Source organism: Haplochromis burtoni, unplaced genomic scaffold (genome assembly GCF_018398535.1).
Source record: "Haplochromis burtoni strain Fernald_Lab_line unplaced genomic scaffold, NCSU_Asbu1 Contig_251, whole genome shotgun sequence".
Classification (NCBI taxonomy): Eukaryota; Metazoa; Chordata; class Actinopteri; order Cichliformes; family Cichlidae; genus Haplochromis; species Haplochromis burtoni.
Window position 1 is genome coordinate 761,780 of NW_024582612.1, and position 20,030 is coordinate 781,809.

At 38.3% G+C, this 20,030-nt stretch overlaps 1 protein-coding gene across 7 annotated transcripts in view; it reads left to right on the forward strand.

The window, feature by feature from the left end:
- Positions 1-15,961, forward strand: part of nrxn3a (neurexin 3a) — a 199,517-nt gene extending 183,556 nt beyond the window's left edge. For 3 of the 7 annotated variants that reach the window (XM_005938683.3, XM_005938684.3, XM_042227263.1), the window contains 2 exons: positions 3,164-3,251; positions 15,196-15,961. In XM_005938683.3, the coding sequence (XP_005938745.1) occupies positions 3,164-3,251; positions 15,196-15,500 (393 nt within the window). In that variant the 3' untranslated portion in view covers positions 15,501-15,961. Of the gene's footprint in view, positions 1-3,163; positions 3,252-10,615; positions 11,137-14,573; positions 14,791-15,195 lie in introns of those variants that run through there. The other 4 variants (XM_014338867.2, XM_042227264.1, XR_001336901.2 and 1 more) reach the window with 3 other exon arrangements.
- Positions 15,962-20,030: the final 4,069 nt, after the last annotated feature.

The following is a 20,030-nucleotide window of genomic DNA, read 5'->3' on the forward strand; positions in this document are numbered from 1 at the left end:
GTGGCTAAAGTTAGCAGTTAGAGTAGAATGTAGGCAGCAGTCTGCCACCTACCGCCAGCCAACTCTTTGCAAGCTGCTTCTATTTATGCTTATTAAAAAAATCTAATGCTTATTGACGAGCGACTATAGCAGTGCAGTCGTGTCTAACTCCAATAATGACCATAATTTTTAAAAAGGTAGATTCAATATAACTATGAAACAGGCAGGTGAACACACTGGGGCAACCACTAAAAGGTGCAGCTGGAAGAAGAAAACTTGGAGTGCATAAGGAAAATATTAACTGAGGCCACAGAGCAAAAAAGTCAAAAGCCCACCTCCCATAGATATCATACAACTATTAATGTTTTTGAAACCAGAAGAGTCAGCGCCTACTGGTCATTAAAAAGAATGTAGGTTTATTGCATTTCCACCGGCTTTACTTTACAGACTCGAATATATATTCATGCTTTATGTGCAGCTTATAGTCTGGATACAATTTCAAAGGTTTTACACGTTATCTGAACCTAATACAAAGTAGTAGCAGCTGAAAGTGAATGTCTCATTGCTGTGTTGTAGTATCAGATTATCTCGCTTGTGTATCTGCTGTTCCCGTTTTAGGTAGAGAAGGGAAAGACCGACTGGAGTATCTTGACAGATTTTAGAATATGAAATATTTTTAAATATTGAATATTTTTAAAGGATTTTTCTTCTGATGAAAAAGAATTAATGATTTAATATGATTCAGAGCAACTGCTGTGAAGATGACTTGTGATGATTTAGCACTATAGAAATAAAAGTTAAAACTGCATTAATGCAAAGAGCTCATCTGTCAGTTAACCTATGTTAAAAGTATCTGTTTACCATTACACAATATTAAAGACGTGGGCATTCACAGCTTGGCATGGTTTGGTAGATTCCAGAGTCTTTTGTGCCAAATTTAGGTGTAAAAGATTAAAAAAGAAATTGGGGCAAGGATAACAGCCGAACTACTCTTTGCTTGTTGCTCTTACTGCCATGCTTGGGTTTATGTCAGCTGACGCAAATGGAATAGCTGCTCTTTGATATTAAATGTAAAACCATCTGAATGTATTTAATGTTAGGAACCCTTAGATAATATTGGTAGAACTACTATTTTTCAAATGTTTATATGAGTTTTGTTTATTAGTAAAAAAAAAAAAAAAAACAAACCAAAAAAACTCAACTCAAGGTTCTATTGCAGAGCCTTTCAGTTGAACTCAGATCATCTGTACATTACAACATCTATTCAATTCAATTCAATTCAATTTTATTTATATAGCGCCAAATCACAAGAGTCGCCTCAAGGAGCTTCATAGATACAGAGAAAAACCCAACAATCATATGACCCCCTATGAGCAAGCACTTTGGCGACAGTGGGAAGGAAAAACTCCCTTTTAACAGGAAGAAACCTCCGGCAGAACCAGGCTCAGGGAGGGGCGGCCATCTGCTGTGACCTGGTTGGGGTGAGAGAAGGAAGACAGGATAAAAGACATGCTGTGGAAGAGAGACAGAGGATTAATAACAGATATGATTCAATGCAGAGAGGTCTGTTAATCACATAGTGAGTGAGAAAGGTGACTGGAAAGGAAAAACTCAATGCATCATGGGAATCCCCCGGCAGCCTACGTCTATTGCAGCATAACTAAGGGAGGATTCAGGGTCACCTGGTCCAGCCCTAACTATATGCTTTAGCAAAAAGGAAAGTTTGAAGCCTAATCTTGAAAGTAGAGATAGTGTCTGTCTCCTGAATCCAAACTGGAAGCTGGTTCCACAGAAGAGGGGCCTGAAAACTGAAGGCTCTGCCTCCCATTCTACTTTTAAATACTCTAGGAACAACAAGTAGGCCTGCAGAGCGAGAGCGAAGTGCTCTAATAGGGTGATATGGTACTACAAGGTCATTAAGATAAGATGGGGCCTGATTATTTAAGACCTTGTATGTGAGGAGCAGGATTTTGAATTCTGGATTTAACAGGAAGCCAAAACAGGAGAAATCTGCTCTCTCTTTCTAGTCCCTGTCAGGACTCTTGCTGCAGCATTTTGGATCAGCTGAAGGCTTTTCAGGAGTTTTTAGGACTTCCTGATAATAATGAATTACAGTCGTCCAGCCTGGAAGTAATAAATGCATGAACTAGTTTTTCAGCGTCACTCTGAGACAGGATATTTCTAACTTTAGAGATGTTGCCAAATGGAAGAAAGCAGTCTTACATATTTGTTTAATATGTGCGTTGAAGGACATGTCCTGGTCAAAAATGACTCCAAGGTTCCTCACAGCGTTACTGGAGGCCAAGGTAATGCCATCCAGAGTAAGAATCTGGTTAGATACCATATTTCTAAGATTTTCAGGGCCGAGTACAATAACCTCAGTTTTATCTGAATTAAGAAGCAGAAAGTTAGCGGCCATCCAGGTCTTTATGTCTTTAAGACATTCCTGCAGTTTAACTCATTGGTGTGTGTTATCTGGCTTCATGGACAGATAGAGCTGGGTGTCATCAGCATAGCAGTGTAAATGTATGCTATGTCTTCTAATGATGCTGCCTAAGGGAAGCATGTATAATGTAAACAGAATTGGTCCTAGCACTGAACCAGTTCCGAAGTTATATTACCCGGCAAGCAGGCAACAGAAGAAAGGTTCAAGTGTGGAACCACCAGCTGAGGTCATTCTGCGTATATGTGGTACATAACACCCAGAGCCTACAGAAAGTAAATAACATTTAGCAACTTTGCCTGACCTAATAGCAGAGGACTTTGCACCCAGTGTAGACTTAGCATAACTCCAAAGCATTCAATAGACAGGGCAGACCCTAAAGTCATCAAAAGTCCAAATAAATTTGGGAGACAGTAGATGTTTGGAGAAGTATGAAAGAGGGTATTTGCGTTCAACACCAAAGACCATATTAATTAGAACGCCACCAACAAAATAGTGTAAATAACAGCTGAGCCATGAAAAAAACTATAACAAACTGAAAGCTCTGAAAAACGATGAACCTTGACTTAAGATCTTTTGCTCGTTGTTGTGCTCCTGTGATTGGCATTCACTTTCTAACTTGTCTTAAATATTCTTCTCCTCTCTTTATGCGCTACTTTGTGTCTTCTGGTGGCTCTTTGCTGTTTTGGTATATTTGCTATGGATATTGTGTCTCTGATGACCAACATTCTGGCCCTGAAGCACCAAGAGGACATTGGGTCATCTGCCGAGTGTTCGAGTGATGATGAAGATGAGGAGGAGTGTGAAACTAGCCGTACAGGTGGGCTAGGTTAGTTTGCATTTGCTTGCTTTCTATGTGCTGTCACTCATCTGCAATAGAGGATCGAGGTATCCTTAAAGCATCACGCCCCCATGGTCAGTCAAAGTGTATCTTAATAAATGGCCAAGGTGGTAACAGTAAGCTAAGCCCAATTCCTCAGCAATACTTAATGTAAGAAAACTGGGTATTCAAATGTATTTGTACATTCAGAATCTTAATTTAGCACAGTGCTAATTTATCAAGGTCATGAGCTACACTTGCACATGGGGTTATACAAAGTAGTCAACATGGTCACCAATGTACATTCAATTGTTGTCTGCTAAGGGGAAAAATGAGGGTTAGTCCATGTCATCACCAGTATGCCGAGTTTGTATGATGGTGAACCATGTTCTCTGTACTGATGCTGAACTTATAACATCATGTTTGAGTCCATTGCTTCTGCCATTCATTGCTCTATTGATTTTAAGTTTCAAACAGTACATTTGAACAGTTTTTGGTTTTAAATTTTGTGTTCAGCTAAAGTGTTGTCTAGTTTACATCAATGTATTTTAATTTTGGTTTCTATTTGTGCTTTCCCAGATTTAGAGGCTTGCATTGGTACATGTGCTAGAGAACAGATATCATTGAATTTCTGTGTACAGGTTTTTCTTTTTTTGGGTTACACTTTTGCTTTTAGGTGTACTTGTTATTCTGTCTTTTTTGTACCTAAATATTTAAAATAAACGACTAAATAAATAAAATGTTGCGATAACTTAACACTCAAATTGAAAGAGTTTGGGAATTTCCATATTTCAGTTTTTGTAGTGGACAGTTAACAGATATATTTTTGCTATGGCACAAAAGCATAGTATTTCTTAGGTAGATAAAAAGTTGAAAGTTGTTAGCTTTAATATGATCACAGGAACATCCACCAGGTCACTCAGGAGTTGGGGTAAGCTACATCTTAGCCACACACCAAAAAGTATTTTCAGAAATGGAAAAGACGTTGCTTTTCAAGTAAAGTGTTTCTGTGATAAGATTTATTGTAACACTAAACCTGACTCTACCTTTAACACCCAAACAGGTCATCTGGTGGATGTAAATAGGTGGAGGTTCTGTATCTCATTTACAGCACAATCGTTGATGCGAAGGTTGATTTTCACCCAAATAGTAAACGTAATGCCACCAAAGTGGAGCTATGGGTGTGAACTGCATGTTAAAATATTCGAATTCCAAAACAGTCGAGATATCTATCAAATCACAAATGTTGGAGGTGATAGTGTGATAAAGAAACATTTACGCCATTTCTTAAGTTCCCTTAAGGGAAATGGATATAGTGTGATTCCTAATCCGGAAAGATAATGTTCATCACAACATATGCCCTTACTGAAGGTCATTCCCAAATTTTTTCAGAGTATGTGAAATATTGTTGTTAAATGGGTTTAAAACGGTCAGGTCCAGGGTGAGATCCATGGGGATTTGTGAAGAAAGACAAAGACAGGGCTCCAGTCATCCAATCATATGTTTACACAGAAATTCACATCATTCTAACCCGGACATCACGTTGACGTTGACAGCTGCATGCTTTGATTTTACTTTTCTTTTGCTCCTTTTTCTAAGTCGATGCTTTTTTCTGGTTGTTTTGCATTTTTTAAAGTTTTGTTGCCAAGACTTCATTCCCGCCTTTTCGCCAGTTGTCTAAAAATGCATTTTTGTATTTTGGCCTCATCATGTGTGGCATGACGTTTTGGTGGGTGACAACTGTTTCCAGCTGTTAAAAAAAAAAGAAAAAAGAAAACACACACACATCACCTTATTATTTCAAAGCAGCTACGAAGGCAGAAAAAAGAAACTTTTCTTGCCATCAACGTTTTAATCCTGAACATACCGAGTTCCACACGAGACTGACGGCAGAACCAGTCTGCCGTCCTGCTTTGACTTCCTTTCTAAAGCTGCTTTACATTTGAACATGTTTTGGTGCTGATGGCAAAAAAGGACTTTTTGCCACAAATTCTGCTTTCTTCATTTTCTTTTCTTAAGCGATCATTGTTATCATGGTATGATAAACTCTAAAAATCATTGACTTCAGGAAGATCGTTTCTTGCATGTGTTTTGACTGATACCATGCGCCTGCAATTACACAAACTTGGTTGTTTTGTTTGCATTTCTGTTTACGTTGGAAGCCATTTTTTGTGGTTGCATCATCATCAGTGGTCATCTTTCTCACTCAACGCGGTGTTTTTCTTCTTTTTCTTTCCTTTTCTTTTCTTCGTGTGGCTGTTGTCTGTCTGGTTTGTTTAGAGAATTTATCAAGTGATTCTGTTCTCTGTTGTAAATTTTCCATTTTCCTTTTTTTCTTTCAGTTAATTTCATAAGATGGCAACTAAAAGGGCTTCTTAAATGTTTTTACTGCAAACTATTAAAAACCTTCAGTGTGCAAATAAGCAGGTTACATTTTTTCCATGAAAAAGGCCAACAACCAGTAACAAATATTGTGCTAATCCTTCATTGAGCATCACTCACTGATGAGACTGCGCTAGAGACAAACATAAACTTCTGACTCAACATGTCTAACTAGATCAAATCTGAGAAGCATTTTCAGTTAATTGTCCAGTTGTTCTTATGAAAAATGCCAAAAATGTTGCAACAATAATTGTTTTATCAAACAGGGTAGAGAAAAAATAACTTGGATCATATAATATTAGTTTGTGATTGCAGGGTTTGGCTAAAGATGCATTTACATTCTGTCATAGGGTTCCTTATTCTTCTCTAGTTTTTACTGAACTATACAGAATAAAATCTCTTTGACTCTTAATTATTATTTAATAATATTAAATAAAATGTTAAATAGTGTTTTTGTACATACAGCACATTTAGGAAAGTTTGGCTCAAAAATAGGTTGTACTTTAAGACCGTACATCCCAGCAAGTCTCGATGGGTTTTACCTTTGGAGACAGTATTTATCGATTTAAGCATTTCATTTTCTTCTGATGTTTTGATTATCTGGGGGATCTTGGCTGCATCAAACTTGCTTTTGGATATTTAGGCTCCTTCTTCTCTTTAATTTGATTATCACAAAGGTTTGTCAGTTATTACCAGGATGAAGTCGTCTTTGGCCTATGAACAGAAAAATATCTTTCCTTAGGGTAGTTGTTGCAGTATAATGTAGGATCTTCAGGAAATTCTCGTGGTCTTCAGATAACTGCTATTCTAGTGACTTTACTTTCTTATCCTGTGGCTCCACATAGGTTTTAGCAACCTATGCAATGGATTTCACCCATAATCAACCAGTGTGATAAAAATGAAAGTAACAGATAAAAGCTAAGCCATGAATTTAACAATAATAATGATAATTTCCTTTTTTAAAGGGTTCATTTTAAAGTAAATTATTATATAAGGGAGGGGTTTAGAGACTATATGCTGGATGTGCACTCAAATACAAATCACACACAGAAACGTGTTGACCATTTTCTGAAGCGTGACTCATGATAATATATATATATATATATATATTTTTTGACTTCCTACAACCTCTGACATTGTTTATTTAGTTCAGGCTAATCAGAGATTTGCCATCTTATGGAATTCATGTCGAATTCAATTTTGACCTACATGGAAAAACATGTAGTTATAATACTGACTCATATATCAGATGACACTACAGGTTTAAAGCTGATATCCTTATTTTTTGTATCATCAAATGATAATCATTTATATTTATGAGAATTGTAGAATAAGTTACAATTATATATGTTTAAATGCTGCAATTATTCAATGACAATAGGATGTTTCTGAACGTAAAACGATATGTAGAAGATATGTAGACGTGAAAGACATAAATGTCATCAGATGACATATTACACTATATCATTGTTTATTTTGTGCAAATTGAACTAAAATGCATAAGCAGCGTGTGAAAATGAAGTATTCCTTCAACAGAAGATGGGAACAAAGGTCTCGAATCGGCCCAGCGTAACGCCACAACTCCTCACTGAAAGGCTGTGCCAAGAGATTTATAATAATAACACTAATAATGGATTGCTTTTACAAAGCGCTTTACAGTTCCACTCTTCATTCACTCTCACATTCACACACTATTTATGTATAAACTAATGTTCAAAAACTTCAATGGGCCAGAATTCCTCCATCACAATATGAGAGACTGATAAAGCTGCACAGGAAGTTGTTACTGAAGGTGTATTGAATCACTGGGTGTACTTTTTTCACACACTGCTTCTGCACTTTGCTTAGTTTTTGATAAATAATAGCACAGTATAATATGTCACGTTTTGTTGTGCATCTGACTTTAAATAATTTTAGAATCTACTGAGGGCCGTATGATGATATATGGGGATAGTTCAGAACAGACCTACGAGATTAATGTCTTGATATATCAAACCTTGAAACTGAAACATATTGTACTTTCTGTTTCACTGTAGTTATATTGAGACAGGACAACAAACATTCTGACACTACAAAAACTATAACCCAATTAAAACAAGTGGTTTCGTTCATTAAATAAATAAAGATTTAAACCAAGATTGCAGTCACTGAAATGTTACTATTCTCAATAGTAACATTTACAGTTTTATGCTTTATTAAGGTTTAAAGTAACAGTTTCTAGGATTTTTGTTTCAAGTCTCTAGAAGTAACACAACTGTAACTAAACCTTAAGCTCACTGATGAAACGATTGCTTTTATATTTGCGGCAGTACAATCTGTTTGTCAAAAGCAACACAACTAGAAAGAAGCAAATAAGTTACTGCTGACGCTAATGTAAACCAAAGAGTTCCTACTGCGGCGTCTTCATCTTGAAAACATTAAAGCAGGGAAACATGAGCTGACTCTTCATAGAAAAGAGAACACAGTTGACCTCCCCTAAGAACGAGCTCCTGGCCACAGGAAGGAGAATCTCCCTTTTAACAGGAAGAAACCTCCAGCAGAACCAGGCTCACAGAGGGGCGGGGCCATCTGCCCCAACTGATTTTGGGTGAGGAGAGGAAGACGGGAAAAAACACATCCTGTGGAAGAGAGCCAGAGATTATTAATAACAAATGAATAAAGTCTTGTATAAACCCACAGTGAATAAGAAAGAGTGACTAACCCTAACAGTGAAGTGTCTGTCTCCTGGATCCAAACTGGAAGCTGGTTCCACAGAAGAGGGGCCTGAAAACTGAAGGCTCTGCCTCCCATTCTACTGTTAAATACTCTAGGAACAACAAGGCAACTTTCATTATGCTCTACAGTTGAAACTCACAGTGAGTGCAGCAAAAAGTCGTGATGGAAGAAGACAAGTTATGCATAGTGTTTTGTTCATATATTGATTTACCATCCTCATCAGGTCTGGGTCACAGAGGCACCAGTCTAATCAGAGATTCCCAGACCTTACATTCTTGGCCCAAGCCAGCTGTAAGACATAATCTCACCACCCTATCATCTCAATAGAAAACGAATGAAACAGCTCAACAAGGAGTAGGAAGCATGCTAGTCAGATGCCTGGACCACGTCAACCGGCTCTTGCTTTAATGAAAAGGAGCTGTGTTTGCTTGAATGACCACACCTTTCAACATGCTTCTCGCGCTTCTATAAAAGGCCAGATTCCCTTTGGAAGAAATCCTTTTCTGCCACATGTGCCCACAGTTGCATTCTTTCAGTCACAGCTGGTGGACATAGGTGCGAGTGTAACATGAATCTGTTCTAAATCAAAAACCGTGCAAAAGCCTGGCTCTCTCTGCACAGCTGTCTGCTACAGTGTCCACATAAGCACAGATGCTCTTTCTTCCTTTATACTCATCCCCCCCCTCATGAAGCTAACCAAGACATATTTGAAGTCCTCCACTCGAGGCAGAATTCCTAAACTAGACTGAGGAATTCACCTGTTTTCCCACGAGAACATTTGGAGTGCTGACCCAGCATGGACCAAAGTTGTCCAGGTTGCTACTTTAAGATCCTTGTTTGATCTAATAAGATAAGTTTTGGCTTGGCAGCAATTTATCCCAAACTCCCCCCTCTGGAGAACACCTTTGCAACATGCACAGTCTAATGGATATCAGCTTTATACTTGTCTTTTAAATTCTAATGAAATGCATTCCACATTTAATAAAACATTATTAATGTATGTTTTATGTTACTTGTTTCTGTTTCTCACACACTGCTGTTAGTTCAACGTGAGCTGTGTCCCAATTGCATACTCTATACAACTATTTTCTTTGGTGATTGGAGGGGTGGGGCTATTAGGATTGTTTAAAGTGACAAACTCGTCATGTGAGTTTGTGTCCTGGATACATTGGACGTTGAATGAACAGACATCGGGGAACTGCTAATGGCTTTCCAAAGTTGCAGCTTGGCTGTGTGCAACCTTGCAGCACACGTTTCTTTTCAGTGTAAACTCCTGTTTAAACTTCACTGGTTATGAGATTGGGACACAGCGTCTGTCTCCTGTTCTTCTAACATCGGTCAGTCCTACCTGCGCCCAGTTTGCTGTGTCGTTTCTTTTCTACTTTCCCTAAATGCAACTTACTTTAAGCATGCATCAACATCCTGCAGTACAACTAAAACGAAACCAAAGGAGAGTTCTAATAACAACCCATTTTCAGCCAGTACCATCTCTCTCCGATGTACACCCAGACTGCACGGCCGGTTCATGTTTAAAAACTAACATTACAAATAGATTTGTCATCAAGAAACACACGAGAGAGGAGCCCGTCGTCCAGTCGAGCACCTTTCTCAGCAGTGTCTGTTTTCTATTGTGTGCATCTGGTTGTAGTGTGTGCAAAATTTTAAATGGCTTCGTTCTTCCATCTTAACATTTTTCATTTGATAGTTTTTAACTGGTCATATTTTTGGTAGTTTATCCAATTGGTTTTGAATATGTTTTTGGCTTTACAAGTCTGTTTTCTATTCTTTTATGGTTTTTCTTTTTGAAATCAGATAACACATAAATTACTATTTTGTGAACAATTTCCATATAATTTAACTTTTTGGGCTTTGGAACTCCTTCACAGCGACTAGCTTGTGTGTTTTACTTTCAGCACTAAGCTCTCCTAAGTCACAATGAAAGCAACATTCAAAAGATGGCAAAAAAGTCCGACTTGTTTGAACCTGTTCAGAAACTCACAAATTAGTAGGTGAAGCAGTTCCACATCCACTTGTCACATTTCTTCCATTTTTCAGATTTTTTACAATCTTTTTTCACAAAAAAGAGGAAAAAAAAAGAAAGAAAGAATATTTTGACTGTAATGAAACAAACAAACAAACAAACGAATGAATTGCATGGCTAAGAAGTTGCAGTTTAGGGTTTGTGAGACATGTCAGTGTTAGAGTTTTTCTGTTCTTTTCTGTAGATGGGCATGTATATTGCTCATTGTTTGTATATCCCCATCCCTTCCTTACAGCCCAAAGCTCTAATGCCGCCCGACCGCTTCGTACTGCCTTTACATGGACATGGCAACTGACTTACACTGTCACCCTCATCATCCTCATTTCCTATGTAATATGTTCATAGGTCCCAATCCCTCTTCACCCTTTCCCTTGTCTTTAGAGATTTTACAATATAAAGTCATCCATCCATTCTAAAGAACATATGTCAAATTAAGCAAAAACTATAACATGAATAGATTTTAGGTGTCACTGAAGTCTCTTGCAATGAAAAAAAGATACACAGATTTTTTTGTACAAAACAACTTATTTACCAGGAAAAAACAAAAGATAAAAAACAGTATTATGGTGTTTATTTTTTATGTTATGTGGTGTGGTTGTATGTGTTGTTGCCTCCCTGTACCGTCACGTTTTAAGATAGAACACAATCTACAATGGATAAAAATGACCTTTAACAGTGGCTATCCAACAGTCTTACCCAACTTTTCCTTTGTAAATTCTTTTCCTCATGCCTAACTCACGTGGGCAATTTGTTGATGTAAGTTGACGATATCCAGTCTGTACGTTTTCTCCTTGCACTGATTTTCAAAGATGCAGTTTGTAAAATGTGAGGCTTTTCCCAATGTTTCATTTTAGGTGTGTCAGACTACTGGCAAGGTGATATTTTACATTAATATACTCGGAATTAGCTGCTTTCTTCCATCCGTATTAGTAGCTTACTGGCTCTTTCAAATTTCCCACGTGTGGCATTAATAAAGGTTATCCTATCTTAGTCATTTTAAAGAGTTTATTCGTTTCTTATTCTGCATTACAGTATCGATCAGCTGTTATGCCGGCACTTGCTCTCAGAGACCTTTTGATATATATCCTTTAGGGATATAAGTAAATTAAACTATGACAACAGCCTTTTATATGTATCATACAGGTGTGAATGGTGTCTGTTCCAGAAAGCCATATTGGATTGTTATTTTGATGCCCCGTAAAAGCCACTTATACTTGTTAACATGCAACACACACACACACACACACACACACACACACATAGTCTAACAGACACACCATGACGTGACATGAAAGACTGCCTTTCATTAACGGTTTAGGCTCACAGCAGTTTGTTTGATGAAGTAAAACCCTTCAGATATCTTAAACAAAAAGTAACAAGCCTGTTTTGAAAATGTGGAAAGTGTTCAGAAATGTTTCAGAGGAATAAATACTCAAGTACAGTAACAAAATGGTATACTTTATTACTTCTCACGTCTGGATAAAGTCAAAGCATTAGGTTCACATTAGTGTAAATTTCCCTTTTTGGTTAATATCCTCGCGGTTGTAGAATACTTTCATGCAGAATAAGCGTTAATAAATTTAAAATGACTTTTAAAATGCAGGTATTGCACTACTACTCATCCAAAGAAATAACTGATTAGTGGTGAATATGTGTATGTAATATATATACAGTAGTAACACTTTTTAGAAGCTAATGATCTTAAGGACAGGTTTTGGTTTTAAAATCTTGCAAACTGCATCTCTTAACCCTGGATATGTTTTATAGAAATGATCATCTTAAATTTTGTGCTTGTGGATGTTGTGTTTGTGATTATTTGTGAGTTGCATACTTGCTGCTTTTAGTTGACATCTAATTTGGTATGTGCATCAACAACTGTATACAGGTGCTCTACTGCATGGAGACTTTTTATGTCAGTGTAACAGTCGCATTTTCGATGTTTACTCCGACTGTTGCCAGCTTGAGATTACAGACTATGATAAGTACATCAAACCCTTTTATACAAAGTGTAAAATATTATCAGTCCTATTTTTGTACAAATTCAACTCTGCAAATGTTGGGATGCTGTATGAAATGTAACTACAAACAGAATGCAATGATTTGCAACAACAACAATGAAAAACAAACAAACAAACAGTTTAAACTGGCATTTTCCTTCTTCTTTCTAATACTAACACCTCAGGTTAGTTTAAATACCTCAGGTATGCTCACTGATCCTCACCCCACTTTGTAGCCGAGCTTCATCAACTCTTTCTTGAAAATTGGTACACCATGTCAAAACGTGCAAGGTGTGTGGTCACTGACTTGTTGAAATAAGCAAGACTTCCTGTAATAAATATTGCCTGGTTGATGCCATACCTTGTAAACATGTTTACAGTGCGAGTAACCAATGCCAATGCCTGCACAATCACAAATGCTGGCTTTTAGCTGTGCTTGATAACAAGCTAGATGGCCTCTCTCTCCAAAAAGAACTGTTAAGCAGTCAGGCCAGAGCACAGTTTGCATTTATTTCAAACGAGTGTGGGCCCAAGACAGTCATTTACATACACAGTCATATGTTACTTGATAACCTGATTAGGTGTTTTTGTTTCGTTTTTTGTTGTTGTTCAACAACTTTTCCAATCTTGAAGTGCATGAAATTCAAAGTGGATATTTTAATATACTATAAATAATTTGCAAATCATTGTACTGTGTTTTTATTTAGATTTTTCAGCCTTTCCCAATGTTTTCACGAGGAAATATAGTGGCATCATCTGTTTTATCAAAATTATTTTTACTGCATGTGCGATAAAATGATTTTGGCTTGATATATCAGTTTACCTTACTTTCTTTAAGAAAAAACTGTATCTTATAAAACGACTCAACTAAATATGATTTAAGTAATTTGCATTTAGCACAATTTAGCATGACAAAATGTAATGGATTACATCTGAGGACTGGAGAGTTTGTTAAATGTGGTCAGTAAGTAGGGATGGGTATCGTTTAGGTTTTATCCGATACCGGTGCCAAACCGGTACTTTTGAAACAGTGCCGGTGCTTAAACGGTGCTTAAACAATGGAAAAAAGACAAACGTTGTCCAAAAACCTCTCATGTTCAGCTGTTTCCCACTTTTTCTTTGGTCATTTTAGCCTTTTTGGCCAGGGTGAAGGGAGCATCTGCCATCAAACACGAAGACAGCCGCATGTAACTATGACGGTGTTTGCTAGTTCACCTTACATGCATTAATGTAATAACGTGGTTAGCCTACTCAACGTAAATTACACACGAACATTAAGCTACTCACGCAGAGAAGAACGGCTGCTGCTGCATCATCATCCTCATCATTTCTGCTACACTGGCAGGGCTAGGGGCCAGGACTCTCCTCTTCAGGGTCTTGGGGGATGTTGCTAACTCCGGGTCAGATAACAGGCACCACACCCGCACTCAAGCTATCAAATACGGCGCATTTCTCGGCTTTTAACAAAACGCTATACATTGCCAGGTGTTTCATCGGATTCGAGGTGTTACCTCCTTTGACAGTATCACAGTATCAGCTTAAAGCACTTGTTGCTGCTGTTTGCATCTTTTGCTGTGAAGTACAGCCAGACTTTTGACCGCTTCGCCTTGGGCATTTTTAATCTGTAGCTCTGCTCTAAAAGAACGTACGTACCTGGACCCGCCTACTACGCTTGCAAACGTAAAATGATTGGCTAGAATCTAAAGTGTATGACGTCTCAGGGAAAAAAAGCACCGAAATAAAGCACCGAAATGTGCACTGGTTTTTGGTCTGGTTACTACCGTTTATGTCAGAACCGGTGCCATCATGGCACCGGATACCGGTACCCATTCCTATTAGTAAGTGGATCATTTCTCTCCATTGACATAAATCACCTTTGAGGACACATTATTAACAGTATCTTCCATGTATATATACGTCAAACAGCACCTACCTGCTCTTGTTGCAGAAATAACTTGTTCTTCAGTTTGTTAAACAAAGATAGATAAGTCATGCATTTTTACTTCCTTTGGAACTTAGAGCAGGATTCAAAGATAAATGTGCATCACTTTTGACTGATTTATTAGAAACCGATATGCCAAGTCATGATCATTGATTTGAGATGAGGTGTTGTGAGTCCAGGTGTGTCAAATGCATTGCACTGTCTTAATAAAACGTTGCCCTCTAACGTGTCTACATGTGTGTCTCTAACCCCAGGAGATGAGTTAGTCGTCAAAATACTTGAGGATCCATTAGTGCACCCCTCTGTAGCTCCTTGTACACCCTTCATTCCCACTCCCTCAACCCACCACCCACTCCTCACCATTTTGAGACCACCAAAGAGTCCCTGTCCAAGGCCACTGAGGCGGGGCTACCTTGCTTGTCGGACCGAGGCAGCGATGATTGTGATGATGATGGCTTGGTGATATCGGGGTATGGCTCTGGGAAAGCGTTCAAGTCTAAGCTGCCACCCTACTGATGATGAAGATTTTTACTCAACCTTCTTCTTGGTAACAGATAAGACCTTGTCCACGTCAGGCTTTCAAGGTGACTACAAAGCAAATGCAACCAAGACTTTTATACGTAACAAACCTTCCATCTCCAGACGCAGTAGGACTACCACTATCGCCATAGCACGAACCGCCGACCAGAGCCGCACCACCACCACCTCTGCCTCCACCGCAACCCTCCAAACAGCCAGCTGGCAAAACGAATAACCGCGAGCTAAAACCCCGGCCCGACCTAGCGTTGCTTCCATTGCCCACATCCTTTGAGGTAGACAGCACCAAGCTGAGGGGCCCATTAATAACCTCCCCAATGTTCCGTAATATACCCACAGCACTTCCCACAGAGCCAGGCGTCAGGCGAGTTCCAGGGCCCTCGGAAGTGGTCCGCGAATCTAGCAGCACCACCGGGATGGTCATCGGAATAGTGGCGGCCGCTGCCCTGTGCATCCTCATCCTTCTATATGCCATGTATAAGTACAGGAACAGGGATGAAGGCTCCTACCAGGTGGACGAGAGCAGGAACTACATAACCAACTCGGCTGTGCAGAGCAATGGCGCTGTCATGAAGGACAAACAGCAAAGCTTGAAAGGCAGCAACAAGAGACAGAAAAACAAGGATAAGGAGTATTATGTGTGACTGTGAGACTTTCGTGTACACGAGAGAGCGAAGAAAGAGAGCACTAAGAGAACTTTTACTTATCAGTTTCCTCGTGAGAAGCTATGACAAATGATGGTATAATATGGAACTTGAAAATTCTTATACTGTGCTGAGTAGTTGAACTGATGATATGTACTGTAACATAAAGCACACTTACTATTAAGCAAAAGCTTAATGACAAGGTTAAATAGCAACTTTAGAGACCTTACTCTTCTATCTGGTCAGAGACATTATCGGTAGAGAAATACTTCACAGCATCATTCTCCTAAGTGACTTTTAGAGCTACGTGATCCTTGGCATTAAACAATTTTTTGTGAAATTGTTAATTACAAAAGGCTCATAAAATTACACCTTTTCAGCATGTAAACAACATAGTGCTTAACAAGAGGGGGTCAGGCACACAATGGTTGTAAAAATAAAGGACTCTTGTATCAAAATATTACCAATTTTTATGGTTTATAAATAAGTGCTGTGTCTTAACTATTTTTGCTCCAGGCTAATGAGAACCCAACAAAAGAACAGCAAGAAAAGAAAATGATTTCTGTGTATAAACTAATGGAGAGGGCATACCTCATAACACAATTATTCTCATTGTCTGGCTGACACAGTGAAGCTTTGTGGAGAGAGCTTGCCAGTTCTCTCGGTAAGAAACACGTGATTGTAAAATGCATGCCATCCTGATTCATATGGTATAGCACAAGTCCAGTATGCAGTGTTCGACTTGGACCACGTTCTCTTTAATGCACAAGCCAAAACGTCATCATTAGATTGGGACTTGCCCTGAGCCCCTGAAAACTGCTGAAAAATCTGCAAAAGAAAAAGGTCTAATATCGACGCATAGCTAGTGGTGGTCTTCTCTCTTTGCAAAATTGTGTGTTGGTTCATTGCGTATCATTCTCTTTTTTATGGAGGTGTCAGGAAGAAGACAAATGCAGTACTACAACACTGTTAACAAATGTGTATACAGAAATAAATCTAATGTTGAAAGTGTGAATTCTATCTGCTATCGCAGTCAACTGTGTCAAAAAAGAAGAAATTTGTTTACATATTTTATTACATGCTATCTGTTGTACTTTGTAGGTAGTAAATTGTACATATACCATGACAGTTGTAATTTTTAGTACCTCTATTGTACAGACTAAACACATGGTTTATCAACAGATTTCATGAGAAATTTATTAACTGTTCTTAATTTACATGGAGAAAGACTCTAACGAGAATGTGAAGAATCATATTGCTATTCATAAAGAATAAAATGTATTGTTAGCCTAGAAATCTAAAAAGAGATGTTTCTAAAGTTGCATGAATATTTAATTACTGTCCGACAAATACAACGTGCCCTTTCTTCTGTACCATGACTTTCTTGTTCTGGGTGACAGTACTGATTTGTTTAGTTTCATTTTAAGTTTTTTGGAGAGAACAACATCAGATTTATGACAAAGAGACAACAAAAGAATGGGCCTTCAAAGTTTGGAAAGACAAATTCTGTGGGACCATAAATCATTGCTTAATTGTCCTTTTATGTTTCCATTACCTGTCATTGTCATTAAGTCACCAGGTGCAGTCTTTTTCTTAGAAATCACATTTTTGTCACAATTGTTACTTTTCATAACCTTTTTCCATCAGTTTGATAACAAATAAAACTTTTTTTCTTCAGACGTTATACTGTACTCGTTGGGTAAATATGGTTAGTCTTCACTGTCGTTAGTCTTCACTAAAATACTGTACCGTTTTGACATTTACCACAAATCTCATCACAGAATCAGGCATACTATTTCTTAGAGGAAAACAGTTTAAAAACTATAAAAACTTTTAGCTTTTCTCCTCAAATGAAAGCTGAAGGCTCTGCCTCTACTTTCAAATGTCTTACGAACCACAAGTAAACTGTTCTGTGGGGCTAATACAGCGCTATTCCTCTTAGACAAGACCTTGTATGGATGATGTACACGCTCTCTTTCTAGTCCCTGTCAGGACTCTTGCTGCAGCATTTTGGATCAGCTGAAGGCTTTTCAGGGAGTTTTTGGACATCCTGATAATAATGAATTACAGTCGTCCAGCCTGGAAGTAATAAATGCATGAACTAGTTTTTCAGCGTCACTCTGAGACAGGATATTTCTAACTTTAGAGATGTTGCACAAATGGAAGAAAGCAGTCTTACATATTTGTTTAATATGTGCGTTGAAGGACATGTCCTGGTCAAAAATGACTCCAAGGTTCCTCACAGCGTTACTGGAGGCCAAGGTAATGCCATCCAGAGTAAGAATCTGGTTAGATACCATATTTCTAAGATTTTCAGGGCCGAGTACAATAACCTCAGTTTGATCTGAATTAAGAAGCAGAAAGTTAGCGGCCATCCAGGTCTTTATGTCTTTAAGACATTCCTGCAGTTTAACTAATTGGTGTGTGTTATCTGGCTTCATGGACAGATAGAGCTGGGTGTCATCTGCATAGCAGTGAAAATGTATGCTATGTCTTCTAATGATGCTGCCTAAGGGAAGCATGTATAATGTAAACAGAATTGGTCCTAGCACTGAACCCTGTGGAACTCCATAATTAACCTCAGTGTGTGAAGAGGACTCTCCATTTACATGCACAAACTGGAGTCTATTAGATAGATATGATACAAACCACTGCAGCGCAGTACCTGTAATACCTACAGCATGTTCTAATCGCTCTAATAGGATATTATGGTCGACAGTATCGAACGCTGCACTGAGGTCTAGCAGGACAAGCACAGAGATGAGTCCACTGTCATTAAGCATTTAACATTCTTCTGACGAATAGGAAATTAGAACTGAGACTGAGGTTGTGAAAGTGCCTGGCAAAATAAGGAGACAACGCCCTTTGAGCATTCTATGTGAATCATCATCTATGTTGTATATTTCTTTTGTTTCATTTCTTTGACACTGAAATTGTCATGACAACAATGCTGAAAGAAGTTACTGGCATTGAAAAACTTTTTTATTCATGTCATTTTTGTCTGTAATTTTCTTTTTTGACAAGGAATCTATCTTTAATTTTTCTATTAGCTAAAATTAACACCTTCTGGTTACCTCTAAAAAACCCACAGTTTAACGGATCATTAGTGATGACACTAAACCTTTAACAGTATGCTTACCAAATCATTTTTGCAGTTCTCCTCTGAAAAAATTATAATTATCAGTACAGGCCCCAGGAGACCGTGAGACAGGTACACAGTACAATATCCACATGTTGTAGACATATGAGCCTTTGGAAAATTACAACCCAGTAAGTCTCAAGGCGGGCCCGCTAAAGGTGATCAGCCCTCGATGTGCTGACAGATACTCAACTGTGGCTTTAGGTCAAATCATATTCAGCTCACAGAAAACTCCATATTTATTATTTCATGGTGTCTTCAGTGTTGCAGGTTAATCACTGTTTTGAGGGTGAAACTTCTTGGAGATATCGTTGGAGAATAGGTCGCTTGTTTTTAACATTTTACCTGTTTAATCTGAACATTGGGTATGCAGTGCAGCATGGGGGCAAAATCCGTCACATTTATTAAGTCATAACAACTTCTTTGTGAGATTAAGCAGAGTTTTGTGTTCACGCTGTGATCAGTTTGCTGTTACTCCCGTCTCACTGCTCTTTGTGGATTCAAGCAAGTGAATTGAACAAGATGTAACCACATGTTACATAAGTTTATGACTGATTTCCGAGAGCATAAAGGTACTACCAGAGGTAACATTTGGATCATCTTGGTCTTTACCTTAAGTATGAATTGATTTCTGTTATCCGTGATGTAACTTAATATTGACCATGAACGCCACAGCCTGCTCCTGCTCCAGTCCCATCACAGTACATCGCTGTGCATTTCACCACAGTAATGCAAACTAACCACTTTAGCTTGCAGTAAATGTCCTGTCCTGTCTTTCTTCATCTCTCACTGTTGCACTTTTTTTTCGAGCAGCATTAAACATTGACTAACAGATACTTTTTGTGCCAAACTGGCTGCATTTGTTGAGATGTTTGAAAAGTTACATTTGAAATTACCTGACGCTCTAAAAAACGTTACTCTGCTTATGTTTGCTCTTATTTTGTAGTACTAGCTAAATGCTGAAATACTCCGACTTCAAATTTATTTATATCTGCACCTCAGGGGGAAGAACAAAGGGTGTACTGGAAGTGTAAGCTAGCTGTGGGATGTCATTACTTTCTTATTTACAGAGGATGTATCTCAGTGCTATCACTGGAAGGGCTGCTAAGCTGCAGCACATGAAAAAATAATTCAATAGTAGTATGCATTCACCTGCCTATCAGATTTAATTGCTCATTACCTGAATGTGTTGGAAGGCTGTTCCAGATTGTGCCGGTCCACTTTAACCTCTGCTTTTATGGAAATACAACATGCTAACAGTCATATTTTTAAGAAATGCATTCTTCATTATAAGAGAAAGCTAAGGTGTTTCTAAATCATTGCTATACTTGAGGCCTTCATCAGCTTCCGTTACTATAAATGAAGAGTCTGAAGTTGAGGTCCAGGGAGGG